General features: G+C 42.1%; 2 protein-coding genes and 1 long non-coding RNA gene across 17 annotated transcripts in view; 2 read left to right on the top strand and 1 right to left on the bottom strand.

The window, feature by feature from the left end:
- LOC310852563 overlaps positions 1-20,258 on the top strand; it is a 48,980-nt gene extending 28,722 nt beyond the window's left edge. For both annotated transcript variants that reach the window (XR_014568267.1, XR_014568268.1), the window contains exon 3: positions 20,034-20,258. This is a non-coding gene — a long non-coding RNA (uncharacterized lncRNA). The remainder of the gene's footprint in view (positions 1-20,033) is intronic.
- An 87-nt stretch (positions 20,259-20,345) lies between these two features.
- Positions 20,346-26,044, bottom strand: part of LOC310852430 (uncharacterized protein) — a gene marked incomplete at its 5' end in the record, with an annotated part of 71,177 nt that continues 65,478 nt past the window's right edge. For 3 of the 5 annotated variants that reach the window (XR_014568098.1, XR_014568099.1, XR_014568100.1), the window contains 2 exons: positions 20,346-20,586; positions 22,510-22,580. Coding sequence is in view for 1 of the 5 variants with exons in the window: in XM_083755988.1 (XP_083612114.1) it covers positions 24,958-25,914 (957 nt within the window). The other 2 variants (XR_014568101.1, XM_083755988.1) reach the window with 2 other exon arrangements.
- RAPGEF2 (Rap guanine nucleotide exchange factor 2) overlaps positions 25,871-26,044 on the top strand; it is a 148,689-nt gene continuing 148,515 nt past the window's right edge. For all 10 annotated transcript variants that reach the window (XR_014568045.1, XR_014568046.1, XR_014568047.1 and 7 more), the window contains exon 1: positions 25,871-26,009. Coding sequence is in view for 6 of the 10 variants with exons in the window: in XM_083755303.1 (XP_083611429.1) it covers positions 25,941-26,009 (69 nt within the window). In the remaining 4 variants the exon portion in view is untranslated. The remainder of the gene's footprint in view (positions 26,010-26,044) is intronic.

The raw sequence follows: 26,044 nt of genomic DNA, 5'->3' as shown, positions 1-26,044 counted from the left end.
TCAGGGATGATGGGAATTGTAGTCTCAAAACATCTGGAGGGTCGAGGTTAAGGAAGCCTGTTGTAGCTGTTGAAAACCAAATTGATGTTTTTTAATGAAATTGCAGCATACAAGTATTCTTTAAAAAATAAATAAACCATAGATTTTAGGTATTCGCTTTAAAAACCACACAAAGCTGCCAGAATAAATAATTTTACCCAAGAACATCATCAACAGCCCATTCTCAGTCCTTGAATAGACCTGAAATTGTGAATATTTGACATATATTCTGGCAACAAAGACTTCACCAGCCTAGATTTTGATGACAATGTAGTAGAAGAACTTGCATAATTAATGGATGTCATGCTTGAGGCCATGAAAGCTTTTAAAAATGTTGTTGCTGAAATTAGCCTCAACATAAACTGGGCTGAAACAAGAATGCTCATCGTTTGCAGTTTCAAGCCCTGCTATGAAACTTCAGCATTTTAGCATGTAGCAATCTAATTCATTTTTTATTTCACCTACTTTAGCTCTGCAGTTAGTTACGCATGTAGTAGCATTAAAACATGAAGGTGTTGCTTAAAGCCATGCCATCCAACAATACACTTCATACAGCAAGCTCAATATTATAAAGGATAAAAGACCCAGATGGTTTGTTGTGAATCTATGCCACCTCTGCCAACTTTTTTAAAAAACACCACCAAACCGATACTTTTGAGGTGAGACACATTCAAACCATGGGAAATGTTAAAGGATTTAGATTAAAATCAAATTAAGAACTTTATTTTGGAACTTCAGCTAGATTGGGCTTTGCCAGTTCATGAATGATGTTTACATAATTCAGCCCTTTGATACGAAACTTCTGGCTCATATCAGTCCCCTGGAAAGTTTTTTCAAATGCATTAGCTTTTTCTGTCTTTGATGCCTGTGTTTGTCACCTTTAAAAGTTGTGGTATTATGTGACCCGACCACTAGAATCAGTTTATAGTTCTACAACACTGTCTTTAGTTCACAAAAGTAGTGCATTTGAAGACTTGATTGCAGACTGACAGCTATCATTGAAAGAGAGGAGCAGTCCACCATTAATCAAAACCTTTATGCTGGATCCAGTGCATATAGCAATGTTCATATTCCACTTGCTAAACCATTTTAGCCCCCAGTGGCAGCATAGAGTCAAAACTGTAATAGATAAGGAAAATCAGAGCTATTATACATGGCTGGGGAACATTGCACACCTTTTTTTAAAAGGGAATATGGGTTGAGGTATTGCAGAGCTGAGGGACACGGGTGGAGCTGTGGGTTAAACCACAGAGCCTAGGACTTGCCAATCAGAAGGTCGGCGGTTCGAATCCCCACAACAGGGGGAGTTCCTGTTGCTCAGTCCCTGCTCCTGCCAACCTAGCAGTTTGAAAGCATGCAGTGCAAGTAGATAAATAGGTACTGCTCCGGTGGGAAGGTAAACAGCGTTTCCGTGCACTGCTCTGGTTTGCCAGAAGTGGCTTAGTCATGCTGGCCACATGACCCAGAAGCTGTACGTCAGCTCCCTCCGCCAATAAAGCAAGATGAGCGCCGCAACCCCAGAGTCGGCCATGACTGGACCTAATGGTCAGGGGTCCCTTTACCTTTACCTATTGCAGAGCTAGAGTGTGTGATTTGGATAACTTTTTGCTGCATGCCAACTAGGATTGCCAACTTTTGAAGCAGCCCCTTTAGTTGTCTCTTTAACAACAGTGTGATCTGCAGCAATTAGCAGATGATAATATTTAGCTCGATGCCATAAAAAGCTGCTCGCCTGCTGATTTCTCCCTATTAAACCCCTGCTTAAGGGACGGGAACAGACTGGACTGTTCCTCCCTCCCCCTATGCACATTGGCAATCCAAGTGCCAACTAACATGTACCAAATAAATCCTAAAATAAATGTGCTTGCTGGAACCCTGAATAGATGGATGAAAATGGAACACAGAGATTTGGAGAACTCTTTCTTGATAGAATAGGAATACCAAGACAATAGTTTTGTTTTGCTTTTTTTTTTTTTTTAGTTTCCCTGCTGGTGCCTAAGCATTTCTCTTCCGAAATCCATTGTTTCTGTCCTAGATTATTCCCACCCCCCTTTCTTAATTATTATCCTCTGCATTCTTCCCCCTGGTGTCTTGCCATTAACTGCTTTGTTCTCTAGCTTGCAGTAATTAAAGAGTACTGAAATACAACAGAAGATTTGCCTGTTTCTCTTGTGAGTATGAGGATGTTGCTGAAGTTGAACTGGGTGAGCAAAGCAGAGACCAAATACGCAAAGGCACACATGGTGATGACCACATCATGATTAGCAAGTCTGTTTTCTCTTTGCGTTGTTCCTTGGGGATCTGTTCTTGGCCCTCTGCTCTTCTCTAGTCTTTACTCACTGTCCCTGGGTGACTTCATCAATTCCCACAGCTTTCAGTGCCTCCTGTACAGATTACACACACCCTGAACTCTCCTCTCCATTCCAGTCCTGCATCATGAACTGCCTCTTCAGTATTTCAGCGTGGATGCTTGGTGTCATCATCTCAAACTCAGTATGTTCAATCTTTCCTCCAGCCCTTCTCTCATACCCTTTTTTACTCATGGACAAATGTTACTGTTCAAGCTTTGGCTTTATCTTGACTCCCCACTCTTTCTCCTTTGCTCCCTGTATTAAGTAATTCGCTAAAATGTGCTACTTCTCCCTTTACTACATTTTGAAAATATGGCTGTTCCTCTTGGCAAAAACTCTGGTGCATGACTTGATCATCTTCTTGCTATCTTAATGCAATCTTCTCCTTTCTGGTTGTCCCACTTGTCTTCTTTTGTGTCACCTTAGTCTATTCTGTGTTAATTGGTGGAAATTATCAAACCTCTGGAACAGAGGTTGGAAACCTCAAGCCTGGAAGGCCTCTCCATCTGGCCATCGGGATTTCCCAACCCATGCCCATTCCAGTTTGCATCTCCTCTCACCAGGCTACTTAATATTTTTTTTTTTTTAATATAATTTTTATTAGGGGTTTTTACAGAATAAAGTACAAAAACAATAAACAACCTTGCTTTTAACAGAGTTTCATAACTTCTTTGGACTTCCTCACATCTCCCGCTACCATTTTCATCATCATAGATTTTTTTTTTTCATGCAATTTATCTAATTTGCAAATTTTATAACCACTTATTTAAATATAATCCTCTGCAAATTAATTTCTCTTAATCTCACTTTACATCCCATTCCGATCCGATTTTGTGGTGGCCAATTATTTATGATCAAACATCCTACTTAACTTCCACCAAATCACAATATTTTTGTAAATAAATCTTAAATTTCCTCCAATCTTCTTCAGCCCTCTCTTCTCCCAGGTCTCGAATTCTGCCAGTCATCTCAGCCAGTTGCATATAGTCCATCAGCTGCATCTGCCATTCTTCCAGAGTGGGTAGATCTTGAGTTTTCCACTTCTTGGCGATAAGTATCCTTGCTGCTGCTGTTGCGTACAAAAAGAGTGTTCGATCCTTCTTTGGCACCATCTGGCCGACAATGCCCAGGAGGAAGGCCTCTGGTTTCTTAAGGAAGGTATACTTAAATACCTTTTTCAGCTCATTATATATCATTTCCCAGAAGACCTTCACCCTGGGACAAGTCCACCAGAGGTGAAAGAATGTTCCTTCATTTTCCTTACATTTCCAACATTTATTGTCTGGCACATGGCATATTTTGGCAAGTTTAACTGGGGTCATGTACCACCTATATATCATTTTCATTACATTTTCCTTCAGAGCATTACATGCCGTGAAGTTCATCCCCGTGGTCCACAACCTTTCCCAATCCTCAAACATAATATTATGCCCAATATCCTGTGCCCACTTTATCATGGCCGACTTAACCATTTCATCTTGTGTGTTCCATTTCAACAGCAAGTTATACATTCTTGAGAGTACTTTAGTCTTAGGTTCTAACAATTCTGTTTCCAACTTCGATTTCTCCACCTGGAATCCTAACTTTTTATCCTTTTTAAAAATTTCTTGAATCTGAGCGTAATGTAACCAGTCTCGCACTTTGTCTTTCATTTTTTCCAAACTCTGCAATTTCCAATTATTTCCCTCTTTCTCTATTATTTCCCAATATTTCGGCCATTTGGCCTCCATATTGGGTCTTTTTCGGGCCTTAGCCTCCAGAGGTGATAGCCATCTTGGAGTTTTATTTTCCAATAGGTCTTTGTATTTTGTCCAGACATTAAACACTGCTTTCCTGACAATATGGTTCTTAAAGGCCTTATTGATCTTAACTTTGTCATACCATAAGTATGCATGCCAACCAAATGCATTGTTAAAACCTTCTAAATCTAACACATCGGTGTCCTCTAGAAGTAGCCAGTCTTTTAGCCAGCAGAAAGCTGCGGCTTCATAGTGCAACCTTAGGTCTGGCAGGGCAAAGCCCCCTCTTTCTTTCGCATCAGTTAATATCTTAAACTTAATTCTGGGCTTTTTGCCCTGCCAGACAAATTTAGAAATATCTCTCTGCCACTTCCTGAAACACTCCGTCTTGTCCACAATTTGCAATGTTTGAAACAAAAACAACATCTTAGGCAATACATTCATCTTAATAGCAGCAATTCGGCCTAACAAAGAAAGCTTCAATTTTGACCAACTGTCCAAGTCTCTCTTAATTTCAGACCAACATTTTTCATAATTATCCTTAAAAAGACTCAGATTTTTTGCTGTTATGTTTACCCCTAGGTACTTTACTTTTTTAACCACAGTTAGTTCTGTTTCTCTCTGAAACCGTTCTGACTCTGCATCTGTCAAATTTTTTCCCAACACCTTAGTTTTCTGTTTATTTAGTTTAAAGCCCGCTACCCGACCAAAGTCCTGAATCAATTGTAACACTCTTTTTGTGCTAGATTCTGGCTCTTGCAATGTCAAAACAAGGTCATCTGCAAAAGCTTTAAGTTTATATTGTTTCGCTCCGATCTGAATCCCTTGCACCAACCGGTCCCCTCTAATCAAGTTCAAGAGCACCTCCAGGACAGAAATAAACAGCAAGGGGGAAATCGGGCAGCCCTGTCGTGTCCCTTTTTCAATCTTAAACTCTTCTGTAACCACATTGTTGACTATCAGTTTTGCCTTTTGTTCTGAGTAAATGGCGTCAATCCCATTTTCAAAACCCCGCCCCACTCCCATTTCTTTTAAATTCCCCTTCATAAATTTCCAAGAGATGTTATCGAAGGCCTTCTCCGCGTCTATAAAAATTAAAGCTGCTTTAGTGTTAATATTTGTTTGCAGAAGTTCCAAAATGTCAATAATGTTCCTTGTATTAGCAAACAAGTGTCTTCCTGGGAGAAAGCCTGCCTGGTCTTTATGAATTATCTCATTTAAAACTCTTTTGAGTCTTCCTGCCAAAACGTCAGCAAATATTTTATAATCCACATTTAAAAGGGAGATGGGACGGTAGTTCTTAAGTTGTGTCTTTTCAGTTTCTGATTTTGGTATCAATGTGATGAAAGCTTCCTTCCACGATTCAGGCGCCTTCTTTCCCTCCATAATTTCATTGCTGACCTCCATCAGTGGTTGAATCAAAAAGTCACTTAATGTCTTATAATACTTGGAGGTCAAGCCATCTGGCCCTGGAGACTTGCCCAGCTTCATATTCTGAATGGCATGTTCTATCTCTAGACGTGTTATTTTACTATTCAGGAGAGATCTATTTTCTTGTGATAGTTTTTTAAGTCCATTTTTCTCCAAGAATTTTGCAATCTCTTCCTCATTTTGTGGCCCTTGAGTGTATAATTTCTTAAAATACTTCTGGAAACATTTTCTAATTTCCACCGGGTTCTGAATATATCTTCCTTCTATTTCCAAATTTGTTACTATGTTCAACTTTTGTCTCTTCTTCAACTGCCAAGCCAGCAGTTTCCCACATTTGTTAGCCGATTCAAATGTTTTTTGTTTCATTAATTTAATCTTCCATTCTATTTCCTCACCAGGCTACTTAATAGCCCTGGGAAAAATGCAACCTGATAAGGGGCCATCCTTTAAGCATGTCATTTGTTAAGGATGAAGGGGAAAGTTGTGGGAAAGCATATTGGTTAGAATAAGCAATGAGAAACCATAGTGTGTGTGTGTGTGTGTGTGTGTGTGTGTGAATTTAACAGTGCAATTGTATACATGTATACATGTCTACTCATAAGTAAACTTCATTGAGTTCAATAGGACATACTCTCAGGCAAGTGGGGGGTAAGATTAGAATTGCACTGTAAAACTAACATATTTTATAGACAGTACCTATAAGCCACCTTAGAAGCCCAGGGTAATTTTATCTACCGTTTCTCCCCACACCCTCTTACCTTTCATATAAATAATGCATATATATATCTGGCTTATGTAAGAATGTATACCTCCTCACTTATTTCCAGGTGAAATCTGAGTTGGTGAGTTCATACATGCGGGCATTTATAAGTGCATGTACATTATCTTAGTCCTACAGGAAATGAATTCTTCCAGTGATGGTATTGGAGCCTGATGATTGATTTCACCCCAAGAGTCTGCATTGTCTGTGCACCTAAGTGTCCTCTAGTGGGACAAACACCAGCTTTGGGGCAGGGGTCATTGCAAAAGCACTGCAGGAAAAGATTAATCCCTCCTCACCCAGCATTGTGGCTCAATCCAGATTTCCCGCCCATCCACAAGTCTTGTATAGTTAGACCTTCTAAGGTTGGGGGTCACTGACATGGTGCCTATAAATGCTGGGGTACCCCCAGGAAGCTTGGTATTATGTCCACTGGGCTAGCTGATCCCCTCTGTACCAGACTGCCAACCCTGAAACAGATTAAAATGGCCTCATTTCAATATCAGCACACAGTGGCGTAGCATGGGGGGTGCAGGGGTCTGGCCGCACCGGGCGCAACATCTGGGGCTTAGGGTTAGGGGGCGCAAATCCATGGGTTAGGGGACGCAAATTACTTGCCTTGCCCTGGGTGCTGACAACCCACGCTACGCCACTGTCAGTACAGCCCACCATATGACCCAAATTCATTGCTTAAATATCTTTAAAAAATACTAGCCTGCTGCTGCATAGATTCAACTGTCAGCCCAGAAAGCTTTTGTACATGGATAATTTTATTTTATTCTGAAGTAAAAGGCTACAAATCATAAATAACAAACACAAGAGAGAAATGCCCAGAATTACTACAAATGCAAGTAAAAGCAAATAAGATATAAAACCAAGGTTGGTGCTTAGTCTGATTATTCTGCCTCTCTTCACAAGTTCCATAGCATGCACCATAGAGTTCCCAAGGTACTGATGACTGATATTTGATAGCAAGGCTTTTAACTATTAAGAGTTTCACAAACCTTGTATGCCTTGCTGGTATATCAGGGGCCTCTACCCCCTCATTTATATATTTAGTAAAGTCACACCACACTAAATAAAAAATGTCATATCTTGAGATCTCTCTCTGTGAAAAGCTTAGCTTTTCTGACATCACCAGAAATCAGACTTTGTCATACCAAATTTCTACCGTGGCTTTATCCATGTACTTCCAAAAGCATGTGATGTTCGGTCTAGCTGCCATTAGCAAGTAGCCAAATCGTTCTTTATTTTATTTGTTTCTAACAATGAGGAAAGCAGCCATTCTTTCTTAGGAGTGTTAGCTCAGGGGTTGGCAAGGTTTACCTCGCCTGGGCCAGTTCACTCCAGCGGAGATTCCTCCGTTGGCCAGATCGTGAGCGCCCGTGGTCGCGATTTCCGGCATCTGCACATGCGTGGGGACTCGCCAAGCAGGTAGCACGGTTCGGGAAGAGCTGCTGGGCTGGTTAAACAAACCCCGGGCACCACTTGTGGCCCATGGGCCTTAGATTGCTGACCCCTGTGTTAGCTGATATCTGGAGCACCTGGGACGGACTTCATCAGCTTGCAATCTGAACCCCACCACACTCTTTGTTAACATCTTCCCTAATGAAGAGTTCTGGAGAACTTGAACACCTGCCACATTTTTGTGACTAAATGGTTGGTCCTATATAAAAGCATTACCGAACCTTGGACTTGGGAGGTTTTAAACACACACACACACACACACACACACACACTAATAACTGTCAGAAAATTGGTTCAAATCTTCCTGTTTGGACAAGTGCCCAATAAGCTTTCATTGATGGTAGATTGAACTCTATGATGGAATGTATTGTTAATTAGATTTTAAGTCTTTTAAAACAACATCAACCAATATTTGCTCTGTACTCAGGTTTTTATTATATTTACTTTAGATTACTTTGAGTTGTATAGAAAAAGAAGTTTCTTTAAAAAAAAATGCACACTGGCATTGAGGAATAGCCTTAATAGTCTATGCACATTCTGAGCTGTTCTAAACATATTGGCGGCTATTCAGCAGCCTCTGACAATTTACCCCCCACCCCCACCCCTCCCTGTCTTCTGTATTTACCACTTGGTTCTTTGGCAGTGGAGAATGTTTCCCTTATTTTTCTCACCCCTCACAAAAGCTGTGCTCTGCTTAACGTGCACATTCTTTCTTCCAGAGCTCTTTGCAGCCCCTCCACCATCTACTACAATTGGCTAAATGCCAAATGGTAGGGTGGGCAGCATAAGGGGGGGGGGGAAAGCTTTTTTTCACAGACAAGCTGTCTTGCAGTTTCTTTCTTGTATTCAAGGTGCATATGGATGCTATTACAGAAACATATTTTTAAAGCATGGATAGATACAGGCATTCCTACAGAACTGTTGCACAAAGCCTCTGATGCTTATAGAGCAAGCCTAGGCTAACATAATGCCAGGGTGCATTGCACCACCCCTATACAAGCTGAACAGCCATTGAATCAAAGTAACCTTGGCCCAGGATTAAAAAAAGCAATACAAAAACTGCATTAAAAAGGACAGACGTGCGTGCCCCCAGCATCCCTGGGAACACTGCCAGTGCCCACCAATCAGGGACTGTGCCAGTCAGCCAATGAACTCATGACAACAAGGACGTACCCTTGCAGCCCCGCTTACACACAATATACAGAATGGCAGCACAGTGTCCAAAATCCATTGGCCCCAATGGAACAGAAATCAGTTTCCTCAGGCATCCATTCAGGCCAGAGGGAAGAAGGTGGGGCAACATAAACATAGCACCTGATTAAAGTCTGCCTGTGAAGAGCATACACAGGTCTCCTAGGATAAGCATTCAAGACCACCCAGGGCAGGATAAGCCGCCTTTTGGCCAAGCAGCCAATGGGAGGAGCCAGCAACAAGGGCAGCCATTGGCTAATCTGGACGGAGTCACAGAAGGTGGAAGTTGCTGTTTCCTGCCTCCTGTTGAAGTCAATGGGGAGGAAATTATTTCTGCCAGGTCTGGGGCTGGCGTAGAATTGGGCTGTTGACAAGGATGTAGCTGTGGACTGAAGCAGCATTAGATATGGGGACAGTGTGTCCATCCCCACATTCCCCCTTGACACTGTTTTGTTTGGGCCATTCTGCCATCTTTGCCAGTGCAAAGGCTCTATCAGCAGAATGTGTTCTGGGGTCTGCTGCGTCTGCACCAATTTCTGTAGCCCCTTCAGCTGGAGGAACTCAGGTATCGGATATTTTCCCCCATGCAGGATGTGTGTGTGCTTTAGAAGATTTGAAAAATAGTAATTTTCACAGTATTCATATTACATTGGTACCTTGATTTAAGAACAGCTTAGTTTATGAACAACATGAATTAAGAATGCTGCAAACCCAGAAGTAGGTGTTTTGGTTGGTGAACTCTGCCTTGGAATCAGAACATGTTTCCGCTTCCTGTTGAGTGTGTTCCATTTGTAAATTGAATCCCCCACTGCTATGGGAAACCACACCTTGGTTTAAGAACGCTTTGGTTTAAGAACGGACGTCCAGAACAGATTACGTTCATAAACCAAGGTACCATTGTACAGGGATATGAAGTAGTGTAGAAGTGTTGTTTCTTTTTCTTTCTTTTTTTTACAATGATAGCTCAGTTATTTGAGTATTTACTCATGATCAAGGTCCACTGAGTTCAATAGAGTTTAATGCCACATATATTTGCATATGTGTGTTGTCTTTGACTGAAACACTGTGCATACTTACTAGACAGTAAGGACCAAATTGCCCATTGCATCAAATGTATAGCTTAATGGGTTTGGTTTTTTTTAAAGTAGGGGTGGGGACAGGAATCAAGACCGAAATGCACAGGGAAGATTTTTGAAGTCCTTTTCGGCTGCATTGCGGACCTGATTAAAGTCCATCCGTCCCCGCTATTTGTCATGAGAGGGAAGCTTCTAGTCGGGCCAGTCTGGTACTGTACAAGAGAAATGGAAGGTGTCAAGGTGAAAAGGTGTTCCAAAGCTCCGGTGGAAATAAATATTTTGCTTCTTGTATCCCTTGCCAAGTATGGAACCTGTGGTAGAACCTCATTGGTGAATCTCAAATGTCGAGGAGTTTTATAGGGGAGAAAGTGTTCTCTGAGATAACTGGCACCTCCTCGGACATTTGGGGCTTAAAAGTTAAAACCAGGTCCTTGAACTGAGCTTGGAAATTAATTGGAGTCTGTTACAGATCTTTTAGAAAAGGTGATATATATGAGAGCACCAACTTCAACCTGTCAGTAATCAAGCATTCTACATTAGCATTCTGCAAAAGCTTTAAGTTTCCAGACTGTCTTCAAAGATTACCGGTATTGTAGGAAACACTACAATAATCCAATCTGGAAGTGACCAAAACACTGATGACAGTTGCCAGGTCTTGCATCTTTCAATAGCAAGTGTAACTGGCATATCAGCCAAAGCTCAAAAAAGACCCTCCCAAGCTCAGTTACTTCCCTGAGACTCCTAGATATGTGCCCTGCATTAGAATGGAGAAGGAAGTTGATTAAGATGCATTTTAATGTTCTAAAATGAAGAGGCTGGCAAGAAGGAATGGATGCAGAAATAGTTTTCACATACATTAAAAATAAATAAATAAATAAATAAATAAATAAATAAATAAACCCTGCCCATCTGGCTGGGTTTCCCCATACATCCCCTTCAAAAGCATCAACTGAAATTGGATTCCAAGTCTCTTGTGTTCTGTAGGGGAAAGCCTGGCTGCTGTGAATTAAAAATTCCCGACTGTTGCCAGGTCCAAATCCTGGGCCAACTCAAGGGTGGAGAGAAAGGAACAAGCACAAACTAGTCGCATTAAGTTCTGACACCTCCCCAGACTGCGCAATGTTCAAGCCTCCCCGTCCCCAAACCCCGCTGTCCTTTCATTAGCCACAACTTGAAACAAATTCATTGAAGTGATAGACGGGTAAGTTTGAAAAAAATGGTTTTGGAGAAGGAACTACAGCCTGAAGGTATTGTTGAAATGCTTTGTTTTCTGTGTTTGCTATCACCAACATCCACTGCCCTACTATTAATTTCTAAAAGCATAAAAAGCACAGGTCTAATTCAGGAGCTTTTCTGTTGATTTCTTAATTTTTAAAAATAAATAAATAAAAGCTTTCATGGGGTGGAGGAATGCTCATTTGGATGATGGGACATTAAATGTCTTGGATTTCTGAGACCAAAACTGGATTATAAGAAGAGACCAGTGACAAGGCAGCTGCAATATGTTAAATTTTGAGTACTAGATGGTTACAACAAATGTATTTATAATATATTCTGTAGACAACATTCCATAACTATGGAATATTTCACAATAATATAGGACGTGACTACCATAGTGAAATTCAAGGCTGCAGTGTGAGTTCTGGTAGGGTGATTTCTTATTGACTTGCCTAAGATCCAGGACAAAGCGCCGCCTTTCGGAAATTCCCCCCAGATGTCAATTCTGCTTTTGAAATCCCAGTAATGTCTGGGAAATTCCGGATGTATGGCAGCCCTAGTTCTCGGATGTTTAGGGTGCAGTCCTAATATACTCAAGTTGTGCTCACTGAGGGGCTATGTGATATGATGGAACAACTCATGATATGCTACTGGCATAACAGATATGCCAGCAGAACCCTCCAAATACATTGGCAGAATGGCTGAAACAGGGTGCAGTCACTATGAGGGGCAATACAGAGGATGAGCGCATTTATGCTGTATCCTATACCACCTAAATCCATGCAGAACTTTATACCAACCCAAACATGGAGTTCATTAGCTCCATGTGTGGTGGCAATTATTGCATAGTTTCTATTTGGTTGCCACTGCTAGTGTTTCCAGGAACTCTGTGGGCATGTTTTTCATTTTAATGTTGTTTTTGTATGTTATGGTTGTGTGTTTTTCCCCTCCCCTCCTGGTCTGAGTATGTATAAGATACAGTGGCTGCTCCATCAATACAGCAGTAAACAGAGTTGCTCTGCCCTTTATGCTTTGTAAAAATGAAACGTTTTCTATGTTGTGGTACTATGTGTGATACAAAAGATCTGCGTTCCTCCACCAAGGAAGCAACTTCCAATCTCTTCCTTTTGCATTGATGCCATTTTCAGTCACGTAATAGTGTTCTATGTCCCAGACAATTAAGTATTCTGGGGAGAGATTATGAAAACAATCCTGAATATTTAGGAAGACATAGTAACATTTGAAGTAATTGATTTTTATTTCTGTTTCTTTTGATTTCCAGCCACCAAAGGATGGGCCTGGAACTGATTTTTACTGAAACCATTGTGATATTTCCCATAGGTTCCAGAAATAAGCATGATTTTTGCTATTCCTATAGTCTGTCATTTTGGGATAAAAATGCATCAGATGTTTTGGACTGCCATTGAGAAGACTTACATAACAGATGTTTAAATGCATCTTGGAATGATTGAATAATGAGGGAAATGAATCATTTGCTTCTGTTCAATAGATCCAGACATCTGCAACTAGTTAGCAATGTGCAGGCTTTCACAAAGAAAGAAATCCTGAGCCGAGAGATAGCCATATGACTTCATTAATTCAGATATATCAGAATTGTGTGTGTGTTTTCATGTTAGAAAAATGTAGATATATGGGTATACAGAGGAATGTGGAGAGGACGAGAGGGAGGAAAGATGAAGAAACATGGCAATGCTTAAGGCCAGAAGGGCAAGTGTACTAGGGACAGTGGCCAAGAGATAAGATAGTTAAAGGAAGTGAGACAAAATACGGTGAAAAGCAAGGGACTGTGGGCATTGGTTTGTTATACACATCTAATTATTTGGCTGGAGACTTCTAGTATTGAGTTTATGTTACTGCAGTGGTACCTTGGTTCTCAAATGGCTTAGTTGTCAAACAACTCGGCTCCTGAATGCTGCAAACCCAGAAGTAAGAGTTCCGGTTTGCGAACATTTTTCAGAAGCTGAACATCCGACACGGCTTCTGCAGTGTCCAATTGAGTGCAGGAAGCTCCTGCCGCCAATCGGAAGCCATGTCTTGGGTTTCGAATGATTTCGGGAGTTGAACGGACTCCCAGAATGGCTTAAGTTTGATAACCAAGGTACTACTGTACAGTGGTACCTCGGGTTACATACGCTTCAGGTTATAGACTCCACTAACCCAGAAATAGTACCTCAGGTTAAGAACTTTGCTTCAGGATGAGAAGAGAAATCACAGCAGCAGCAGCGGGAGGCCCCATTAGCTAAAGTGGTGCTTCAGGTTAAGAACAGTTTCATGTTAAGAACGGACCTCCAGAACGAATTAAGTACGTAACCAGAGGTACCACTGCACTATGTTTTGTACATTGTGGAAAGACAGCTGCCATTTTGGCTCATGTGAGGAAGCACACTTCTCTTAAGTAACCCAAACATTCCCAAATAATTACTTCATACTACATGAATACTTCTGAAGGATTCTGTACTAGAAGTATTACTGACCTCGTTGTATCACCTGATCTTCCATGAGGTACACTTCTTTTCCCCACCCCACAACTGCAGAAGTTGGCTAATATATATTTAACACACACACACACACACAGAGAGAGAGAGAGAGAGAGAGAGAGAGAGAGAGAGAGAGTAAGTGCATTAGAATCATCTTGTCAGATGCAATTTGAACAATTCCACAGAAGGCTTTAGACTGCCTTAACAGTTCACCACAGCTTTGACCTACATGGAATGAACTTTGCTGGGATGAGGCAGTGATTAGGTTTTAATGAGAGCTGATCCCCAGGATTCTGGGGGGATGCTTGCTGCTTTATAGGAAAAGGCTAGTAGTTGAACAATGAGCAGCTGCTGGTGTGTGCATGGAGTGGACGTTTTCTTGTCTGGCTGGTTTGCCCTCTTAGCTGAGTTTTAAATTGTGGATGAAACTGCTACCTCACAGTATTTATCATTCTGTTGTTTGGGTTGGCACTCCAAACTAAGCAGATCTACTTAAAATCTATAGCCTATGTGGAGATTCATTCATTCCCACACACCCACTAGGCCATATGCTTTGAACAGACTTGGGTGAAAACGACATGGTAAAGAGACACAAACAAGGTAAATGTTCCACTTGTGGATTTTTTTTAAAAAAAATTGCATACGTTTATTGCAAAAAAATAACATACTGTTAAAGCATCTGAGATACAGAAATGAAGGGAGAGTGGCTTTTGTACATAGTAATCAAATGAGTCAGTCAAAACATGCCAAAGACTCTTTCCAAGGAACTGTTTCGTCATAACTTAGTTCAGGTGTATAGCAAACAATGGATATTGATTGACAAAAGAAATTATGTGTCTGGAATAATAATGTTTTGACTCAGGCACAGAATCAGTTACTTTTTTAAAGCTCCTGTTTGAGGAAACCCCATTAGGTCTTCAGCCTTTCCTGAGATACTCTACAGGTCCCAAAGACTTGGCTTGGAGCTCACTAAGCTTATTTATGTTTGAGAATCCCTCTCTTCCATTTCTGGTACTGTCTGAAGGCCCCTTGAGCCTAGACTTCCTAGGCTGGTCAATAGGAGCATAGGGAAGATTGTATTGTGTGCTTTATTGTTGTGAACAGCTTGAAAGATCCATGTCTTCATGTTTGTTTTCAAACATTTGTTTGCATTTTTGCAAATTAAGCATAGGTTTTGAAAGTAGTTGAAATAAAACTTGGATCCCCCTCTTATATTCAATGGGTGTAATTCAACATTGTCCTACTACAAACATTCAATCTGAGCAAGTATATCAGCTTGCCAGAAAGAGAAATCTGAAGCTCACTTTGTAAGCACATAATATGCATTATCTGCTTTTAAATTATTGGAGGGGGGTGTCATTAATTGAGCTTTACTCAGAGTAGACCCAATTAATAGCCCTACTCTGAGTAGGAATTGCACTTACTACAACCCATTGATTTTGAAATGATGTTTAGCAAACTTCTGACTGGTAAAATCTTGACATGTCTGGAAAAACAAAAATCCTTTTTATTCCAAGGAATTCGCTTTTCATCAATTGATCTTACCTATTTTGCAAAGAAATTGTAGAACGTGAGCTGGAATTTTCTAGTTCAGAGCTGTTATCCATCATGAACCCTCTAAGTAACACTGCTCTTGTAGTTTCAGCAATATGACTTGCCTTCTAGGATTATTGTAAGGATTGCTATTACAATGTAAATGAAGTAATTTGAATACTTGAAATTTGTTATAAATACATACTAAATATTCTAATAAGCATGACACTGCAATAAACCTGGAGAAAGTAGTAATGAACTCAAATCCTTTCAAATCCAAAGGACATTTATTTTAGCTTTCTCTGGGAACTTCTAGAGGGTGGCTGTATATTGCAAAAGGATCATTCAGATCTGATTTTTTTTTGGGGGGGGTTGAGATTTGTATGTTTGCTTCCATGCATTCTGTTTTTACAGTCATGCATATTCATTGCTTTTCTACTGTTTCTCTCTTATACAGTCTGGAAGTGTGTGTTATAGTAAAATTTATAAGGATTGAATGTGGCTGTGCATAGTACTCATCATTTTCCAACCCTAATGGTTCAGGAGAGAGACTGTTTCAATGAACATTGTCAACTTTCAGAAGGCAGTAGTTTGCAGAAACTTAAATAGCCCACCGTTGTCATGGAGATGCTCTGTTCATTGTTAATAGGATATTCAGCATAGATAGCACCTGTTTCATTCATAGAACTATAGTACAGTACTGGATTATCATTATTGGCTTTTAGCACATTTGTAAGGAACATTTTTGAAAACCAGCTCTGATTAGCAAGATTTTATGAGTATTCACTGAAATGCTCATAATGCTCTTCTATAGTAAAGACTTACAGCTCAGTCCTATGTCTACATAGATGCGAGCTGTATTGAGCTGAATGGGGTTTACTCCCAGGTAAGGCAGTATAGATTACAACTTCAATTTCTAACCCAAATAAATGGGGGGGGGGGCTGGCATTATCTTTGTGCTAATGCATCTAGACCAGGCATGGCCAAACGTAGCCCTCCAGCTGTTTTGGGACTACAACTCCCATCATCCCTAGTTAACAGGACCAGTGGTCAGGGATTATGGGAACTGTAGTCCCAAAACAGCTGGAGGGCCAAGTTTGGCCATGCCTGATGACAAAACTTAAATTTAGATCTCCCTGTGCTTTTAGTTTAGGATAATTTATTGGTGCACCCTATGACTCCTGGAAAGTAAATATATTGAATAAATCTCACAGAAGCCAAAGACTCTTTGCAAAACCAAAAACCTCTGTTTTGTTGTTCTGTATATGGCAAACTCTCTGTTATAGTTTCACTTCTTTATATCTCCTTGCTTATTCGAAGAAGTCATAAAAGTGGTGAATCAACTGGCTAAAGGCTTCATGGGCATTGGCTTGACTTTCAGCTCCTCCATCCACATGCCTTCCCTTTTGGCTGCTGTCACTCATAGCTCTTAAGATGCCATAACACTCTTAGCTAAGAGAACACCCGTCAGAAGTTCTCTTGTACTGTGTTGGTCAGTACCCAAAGAGGCATGCACATGGAAAATGATAGGTTGCAATTGGTCCTGTATGTCTGTATTCAAGAAGGACGTGGAAAATACAAGATCCTGTTGGTCACTACTCACTGGGTGATCCAAGAAAAAAATGCATGGGCAAAGATCTTAATGAATCACATGCCCTTATCCATCCCCATGGCTGATGCCACTGCCACCCACCATCACTGCTTTTGTGCCTGTAGCATTTGGTACTTCAAAAAGTGGCTAAGGGCCAATGTGAGACTCTCTGGTCTGCCCACCTCTGGCCTCACTCTGAGGAAGATATTGTGGGTTAGATGGGTGTCACAGGTGCTCTCTAGGTCATGTTCTGAGGAAGGGAGAACTTCCTCAAAGTACAGCATGCAGGTGTCTTGCACCAGATCAGTAGAACTGATTCTAAAAACACTACTGAAGAAATAAGAAAAATAGGACCTTCGTTTAATAAAGTGGGAAGTTATATTCTGATTACTCGATTCTATACCTGCCTTCCTTAATGGGAGGCATAAAGATCTCTATATGTGTCCACAAGGCCTGTGACCCAAGATTTTAATTTTTAAAAATTCCAAGCAGCTAGGCTTGCTTCAAAGCAAAGTCCTGGTGAGGCTCTAGCTGTTTGGCCTATTCATTTCTCCAGAATGCCGCTGGCCCCAGTGTAGGCCCAAAGGCATTATTTTGGAAATAAAGATGGTAGTCAGCTGGGGTCTTGCTAGCACTTCACTTTGAAGTTTGCCTAATGGCCCATAAAATGTTTTTAAAATGGGACTGCACACTGCCTGATAAATGTAATGTGGGAGGCAATGAAGAGTGATTTTTTTTGGGGGGGGGGAAGCCTTGGGGTAAAGAAAGCAGCGGAAAGAGTGGGCACAGAGGAAAGTCAGAGAAAGAAGACTCTCCCCCCACCCACTCTCTCACACACGTAACTGAAAGCTTTTGAATTTGCTTTGTTTTAATGCAGGAGCCCCCAAAGCCACCATTAAATAATGGATCACATCTATCTCCATACTCTGAACCATAAAAATAATGGATCTGGCATTTGTGGTATCACTATGGCACATAAAATGAATCATTGGACTGGTTTGTTATGGTTTGTCATTCTTTTTTTACAATGATACCCCTCAAACCACAATGAAAGCATATGACACCTTCATGTCCACAGGTGTGTTCTGCGAATTACTGGTGGTTTTGCTGGCATCCAACAAAAAAGAAAAGTATTTTGGATCAACGTTTTTGTGATACTGCTTCCCTGGCAAGTGCTGGACCTCTAGAGCTACATATGTAAGTTTTAATTTGATGGTGGTTTGGGGGAACCCTATGTAAAAATCATGGAAATTCAAGAGGATTCATGTTAATTCTGGATCCAGCTTTTACCCAGACCTCATGGAAAAGTGTGTGTGTGTAGCTCTATCCCTTTTTTCCTGTATATGTGTATGTGAGCAAGTTGGGCTGGGGGTTGGAGTAACAGATGGGGAGAGAAGTGACTCTGTACCCATGTGAGGACTCTGCCAATTATTCAGGAAAAGTTTGCAGATAGATTTTCTGAGTTGGAAAAATGGCCAAGCAACTTCATGTCTCATATTTTTAAAACAATGAAAACTAAAAGTTCAAAGGCTCTACTACTAGGAGTAATGGGCTGCTAGTTTGAAAATGTTTAACTCCACTTTCATCAGTACCTTTGGTGACTTCTCCATTAACTTCAATAGTATCTGGACTTTCTGTAGTGTTTTTCTTCTGTCCAGTTTGGTTTCCATCATTCTTACTCCTTTCATGGGCTTATGAAGGGCACAGATTCAGCTACTGGTAATCAGCAGTAACTAATGGAAATGATTAAATGTTAATCATCACTCTTTTGAGAAAATAAATGCCTTTATGTTTAATGAAGTTCAGCATTTGTAAAATTTCATTTCAATAGCCATTGTTTTTTCTCTTGAAGTTTAATAACTGTCTGGCTCTCCATTGTGAAATGCTGAATGAAAGGAAAAAGGAAAAATGACACACAACCCATTCTACAAAAAAGATTTTTAAAAGGACTTCCACCTAAACTGCACTTTTCAGTTCTGTGTATCTCTATTACTGGTATGTGACAACAACAGGCCAGCATTCCCCTATGTACTGTATGCTAGCATAAAAATATCAGGCTATAGTTCTTTGGGAAAATGTGGTTATACAATGATAAAATCACAACTGAAATTGATTCAAGGGTCTGTACCGATAGAAGGTTTAGAAATGAAATACAGTGGTACCTCTGGTTACGTACTTAATTCGTTCTGGAGGTCCGTTCTTAACCTGAAACTGTTCTTAACCTGAAGCACCACTTTAGCTAATGGGGCCTCCTGCTGCTGCTGTGCTGCCGGAGCACGATTTCTGTTCTCATCCTGAAGCAAAGTTCTTAACCTGAGGTACTATTTCTGGATTAGTGGAGTCTGTAACCTGAAGCGTATGTAACCCAAGGTACCACTGTACATAGATAGCACTTAGTTTAATGTTACCAGAGGTCCCCATTTCCCAGAGACAGTCCCTGGATTTACAAATCAGTTCCCATACAGAATCCATTGAAGTTGAAAAGTGTCCCTGGATTCATTGAAAAAAATCTGGTAACCTTAACTTAGTTCTAATAAATATATTGTCGTAAGTGATTTGTATGTGGCCTTATGCAGAAGGAATAACATTCTTTTCAAGCATATATGGTTACAGGGGATGGCACCCTTTTGCAGAAGGATTAAAACTCAGCTGCATTAAAGCCCAGCTAATGGGAGTTGGAGTCCAAAATAGCTGGAAGGTACCAGGTTGGGGGAAGCTGTCCTACCCACTTTGACCTAATTATGATTCAGTTGACTTCTTTAAATACCGTAACTGGTGCCACATGTCAGTTACCATATCCTCATTCATTTTGTGTAATCTTGATGTGAAACTACAAATGTTCTGTGATTCTTCAGCTGAAAAATTAGCTATGGAACTAACAGCCTGTTACTGACTCCAGCGTGGACTATGAAAATGAGGAATGAAATTTTACTAGAGATTCCACATAAAATAAACCTGGTGTTTTATAGTTAAGTATTGTTCAGCTTCCGGTTGGTATACTTCTCTCCAGTACTGCATTTTATACTTTATTATCATACTGTTATCTAGTTTAGTTGTTAATTGCTTTTGGAAGTGGAAACAGATTTTTTTTTTTTTTAGTGTAATGAATATCAATAAGGGAATGCCATATCTGTTTTAGGCTGTTGGTGGGAAATAAGAAAACTATGGAATAATTGAGGGAGAAAAACTGAGAGGCAACAGATCATCAGGTGAATGTTGCTCAAAGCTCAGCCTAAAAAGAAAGAAAAGAAAAACCTAAAAACAAACCAGAATGCAACTCTGATCCTAAAGAATGCATATCTTAGGTAGTGACAGAACAGCTTGAGCAACTGCTGCTGCTGCACTCTTTAACTTATTTTTAAAAGTTTTTTTGTAAGTCACTTTGAGTTTTTTTCTGAAGATGTGACTAATAAACAATAAAAATAAAATAAACTGCTTCCACTTTAGAGCTCCTTTGTGTTGCAAATGCATAGTTTTATTGCAATGGACTGGAAACATAATGAAAACAGAGGTTGCACCCAGCCTTTATACTGTTACAAAAGTAGCATAGTCATCTCAATAGGGTCTTGTTCCCTACAGGAGTACAGCCCTGGAGCTCAAGGCATCTCTCCCATTCTCTCTTCAGCCCGCCTGCCAAGATGGTTCTGGCCTTTGTTTCCCTTCTTCTTCCCAGGACATCTTTCATAAGACTGCTGAAGAAAAAGAAAAAAAAAACCAAATGAAACCCAGTCACTAGGGGCCTGGTGAGGAGGAAGTGGTGGAACTGCCAAGCCAGGCTAGTGAGGGGCCCTTCTGAGCCTCTGGGATTGTGCACCAGTGCCTGTCTTGGCTGATCACTGGCCCCAGGTCTGCTCTTCTCCATGGCCAAGGTCCTTCTAGAGTATTTACTGCCTCTCTTGCTCATCTTGTTGCTCCAAAATCTTACTCAGAAAAACATTTCAGCTGCTCATGCATTAAATATGTCGAAGTCAGGAAAGCAACAGGAAGAATTGAACAAGAAAAAACCCCTCAATGAATAGAATGAAGATATACTGTACTCTATCCAGAGTAATCTACACCCCAATAACATCTTGGTTAGATTATGATGTACTTTATGTGGGGCTGCCTTTGAAGATGGCTCAGAAGCTCCAGTTAAGAATATTGCTCCCTGTATTTTTAACTGGTAAAATTCCTTCGGATCACAGCTTGCCAGTTTTAAAAGCGCTTGGCTGATTCCTCGTTCACTTCCAAGCCTAATTCAAAGTGCTGGTGCTTACTTTTTAAAGTCCTAAAGCTGGAGCTTGAAACCTGTGACTCTCAGTTCAATTCCGTTCAGACCAGACATACATTAACAGAAGAAAGAAGTAGAAGAGGCATTAAATATATAATATAGTGGAGAGGCTGCATGGAGGAGAGGGATGGCCATATTAGAAGGTGATTCTGAGGCAAAGGCCTGGGGTGAGCCTCGGATAAGAGAGCTGGGATTTACTTGAGACCATCTGCTTTCCACGCCTGTGCTGTGTTTCCCCTACCCACTCACTCCTAGCTTGCACTTGGCAGCATTGGTGGGTTAGGCAGCTGTGATCTCTTACAGCAAACTCTCGCCACCTTGCCCTCATGCACAGAATTTTTTTTTGCAGTGGCCTTGGAAGCCAGAGGTTTTGTAAACTTTGGACTTGGATATCATACTAAACTTTATTTTTCTATGTATGCAATGGGATAAAGATTTTGTATGGAGAAACTGAGCTGGCCAATTCAGGACCATCTTTTCAAAACCATATTTCCTACATATATTTTACTTATTATTACATATTAACTTGCACTAGTTCTAGACTACAAGCAAGTGATTGTTATGCGCTTCCTTAACATTACAGACTGTTTCTGTAACAGGCCAGGGCATAAAAAGTACAAATTGTTTATGGGAAGCAAGTGCAGTTAACAGACTTGCACCTTGCTTAGAAGTGTTGCTGCAACAAATGTAATTACTATTTAAACATCTATGGTAATGTGCAGTGCTATGGCAAGCACAAATGTAAGTGTTTAAGCAATTTAATACAAGCAAAATCCATTACATAATACAAAATGAGGTGTTAAATTGTATTATAAATTTGCTTTTGCTCTCCTGCAAGGACATTTGTCAGCTGTGGGCGAACTTGGGGGTGGGGGGAGTGAGAAAAGTAGCTATGCCAAGAGAATGACATACTCTCTCTCTCCCTCCCTCAAAATATGGGCTCAACATACTATTTCCCCTGCAAATTTTGGGTCCCATATCTAGTGCACAGAGCCTGTTGTTTTATTATTGGTTTTGTTGTATCTCCTCACATGCAAGATATTGTTAACTTTTACTGCTGTTAGTCATAAGCCTAAATAACAATGGTGCATCTGTATCAGCAAAACCAGATGCCTTCATCTACCCCAGCTGTAATAAAGCATGTCTCTCCCATATTGCGCTCTACAGCCACAGCAGGCACTGTAACTCTCCAGTGATTTGACTTTACCCCCTATGGCACACTCTTCCATTGTCTTTCAAGACATACAGATGCCAATAACAATTCAGATAACTGCATGAGTAGCATGATTATAGTTAATATAGGATAGCCAACTAAGAGATGATTGACAAACTAGGAAATACTTACTTGGAATTTTGCCTCTACCATGCACTCACTTGAAACAAGTCACTCTTTCTTAGGCTTAGCACTTCCTTCTCCTGCATATGCAATATAAAGGTAATAAACTTTATAAACCTATCTTACAAAGCTTTTGTAAGGATTGCAGGATAATGAATGTGAAGCACTCTGAACACCTCTAAAGCACGCTATAAAGGTAAGTGCTATTTGTTTTAAATTTTTATTGATTTAATTATGGTTTTGTGACTATTTGTTTTCATGGATTTTAGCCAAGTTTTACCTAGAATTTTATCAGTACACCATTTGGATGATTTCTTTTTTTTTAATCAAGAGGTTTATAAGCAATCTGTTTATCCAACAAGGCTTTGGAATTGCTTTCAAAGAGCACCAATCATAGATGCCACAAAAAAAAACCTCCTTTGAAAGTTAGGGAAGGGCACGGTAATGCATTCTAGCTTCGCTGATTGAGGTGGTGCAATTGATGTAGGGCAGCCAAAATAGTTTTGCCAAAACAAAAGAGAGCATATGCCTTATTTGCACATTTAGGAACTTGTACAGATGTTGAGGCATAATAAAGGGATTTGCAGAACTAAGTTTCAGGAGGTAAATGCTAATAAGCTATAAGCTAGGTTTCTGGTGGTATAAACTATACAAAAGCAGCCAAGGATAGGCTTCATCTCAGTGTCTGAAGAACAATGGTTAGCTCAGGAGGAGGTGTCATTTGTACTCTTGATGTCATGGATCACTATAGAATTAGGGAGGCATGAGGAAAATCATGCATGAAGATATCATACAGGAAGAACGATCTCCTACATTTTATTTTAGATAGTCGGTCTATCCATATGAAAAGGATCTAGGTGTCTTAGTGGATCACAAGCTGGACATGAGCTAGTAGTGTGATAGGTGTTTTTCTCTCTTTCTTTCTCTCTAGTTAAAAAAAGAAATAAATAAAGAGTAGACTGCACAATCAAAAGCAGTGTGCCAATCATGGGGAATAGTATTTCTTCTCTATCGTGTGCTGGTCATACCATATCTGAAGTCAAGTGCGCAGTTCTGGTGACATTTTAAGAAGGCTATGTGTACAAAGTGACCAGCATGGGTCTAAAAACAAAGTCCTGTGACAAAGTTGAAAGAGTTGAGTATGTTTTTCCTGGAGAAGATTAAGGACACAGTGGTCTTCAAATATCTGAAGCACTATGATGCAGAACATGCAACAGACTTTGCTCTCTCTTGCACTATTGGGCATCGTGAGACGTAACAGTGGAAATTGCAGGGCAACAGGGGAAGCTTCCCAATGGCAAGTGTGCTATTCCACTGTCCAGAGGTGGTGGGCTCTCTCTTGCTGTTGGTATTTAAGTAGAGACTGAATGACCATTGGTCAGGGATGTTACACCATAATTGCATCTTGCATGGCAGACCTTGCATTGAGCAAAGAGTTGGACACAGAGTTGGACCTCCAAGGTTCCTTCCAGCTCATTGTTTGTAAACATATCATATATTCCTGAGACTGTTTTCACATGGGAACTCCCCATTACCTGGCTGTAAGATCTAGTTCAACCAGTTCAACTAAAGACATAGCCAATGTTCATGCCAGCAGCCGATTTCCCACAGCTCGCCAACCTCTTTGTGCAAACTGGAGAAACTGCCATGGTCACAGAACACACACACCATAACCAAGAGCACACAATGAACTCTTTAACCAGCTACAGTAGAACACTTTCAGGTGGGATGGGACCTTAGGTGAACCAGGAAAGGCATGTGCACTCAGAGGCACCATAGGGGTGAGCCTTGCCTCAAAGTATCCAATGCTGGTGCAGAAATTCTTCACCGAATTTAGAGAGGCATGTGGCAAATCTTGCAAGAGGCACAAGAAGTCCCATTTGCACGCCTCACTGCTGGTGTTTTTCCTCTACCACTGTGTGAACACTTGAGAGAGCCAGTATAGGATTTTAGACTGCTGGATTAGGTCCTAGGTTCAGAACCACTCACTGAAGCAGCTCACTGGGTAAAGAAGTCAGAGAACGGCCCTGTGCCAATCCCTGTCTCTCAGCCTTGCCTCCCAGTGTTGTTGTGCAGCTAAAAGAGGTGGGAGGATGCTGCCCCTGAACGTTGATGCAGGGTGGCGAAACATTCGTCGATCCACGGACCATGTGGGTGGCCTTCATCCCGAAGGTTTCCTCCTGCTTCATTATTGTTGGCATTCTGACACTGACACTGGCACTAACACCCCCCCCCCCTCTCCGACCAGAAGACCACTCTCAACACCTTTGCAACATATCTCAACGGAATGGGGTTATCGCAGGCTGCAAAGCGGCTCTCACGTGGCTCCCGCTGATGCCAGAAACTAGAGAACCTCTTCAGAAACCGATTCTCAAGGGTCCGCCTCTTCCAGCGCGTGCTAGTGGCGGGTGAAGCGGGGCATTGCCAGTCGGCGGAATGAAGCTGGAAAGCGGCTTCTTATTGCCGAAAACTTCCCCAAGCGAGAGCGGTTGCGTTTCCCCCCCTCCTCCCTCGAAGTTCGCGCCTGCAAGGCTGCCCATAGCGGGCTACTACCAGGCAGCGCGCGAAGAAAACAAACCACCACAACAAGGCGAGGAAGAGGGATAAGAAGCAGCGCAGCTCTCGGAGGGAGCGAGGCATTCCGGAGTCTTTTGTGGCAGCGCGGCCTGAACCCCGCTGCGAGGAGAGCGGCGGCGCTTTGCATTGCGGCTGAGGAGACCAGCAGGGCTCGAGGGGCGGGAACCTGAGGCGGTGCGGCTCCTCCTCCTCGTCGTCTTTGCCGCCGCCGCCGCTGCTGCCGGTGTGGCCGGGCGCTGCTCCCTCCTTCCGTCTCCTCACCATGGTTGCAGCAGCACAAAGCGCGAGCGAGCGCTGGAGGCCGCTCCCGCCGTGAGCCTCGGCCTGCCCGACCACAACACTCCTCCTCCTGCTTCCCCTCAGGCACAGCTCCGCCGCCCCTTCCCTCCCTCCCTCCCCAGGCCGGAGACGGAGCCCGAGCGCGGCCAGGACGCGGCGGCCCCTTTCCCGCCCCGCCGCCTGAGGGGATGCGGCGGCGGCTGAGGCGGGAGAAGCAGGGCGAAGACGACGACCGCGGCGGCGGCCAGGACGCCGAAGACAGTGCCGGGCAGCCCGGCAGAGGCGGAACTCGGAGTCGCTGCTGCTGCTGCCGGCAACAGGCCCCGACCGGGCGGCGGCGCTGCTGAGGCCGAGGGGCTGGTCGCCGCCGCCGCCGCCGCCGAGGAGGAAAGAGCGGCGGCCCGAGTGAGTGACGGGCGGCCAGCGGGAGCCGCCTCTCTCCCCCAACTCCCTCTCGGCGCCCGCCGCTGGGGGCTCTGAGAAGCCCGCCTCGCCTCGGGGCCAGGAATAGGCGCTGGTGAGCGGCAGGAGACGAGTGGAGGGGCCGGGGCGCCTCATTCGGCCCGGAGCAGAGAAGGGGCGAGATGGCGTCCTACGTGGATAACAACTTCCGCCAGGCGGTCATGAAAAACCCGGCCGACAGGAGCCCCCAGGTATTTCTGCAGCCCCGAGCCGTGGCTCAGGAAGC

The sequence above is a fragment of the Podarcis gaigeae genome (assembly GCF_964106915.1).
Source record: "Podarcis gaigeae genome assembly, chromosome: 9".
NCBI classification, from domain to species: domain Eukaryota; kingdom Metazoa; phylum Chordata; class Lepidosauria; order Squamata; family Lacertidae; genus Podarcis; species Podarcis gaigeae.
This window is presented reverse-complemented; position numbering and strand designations above follow the sequence as displayed.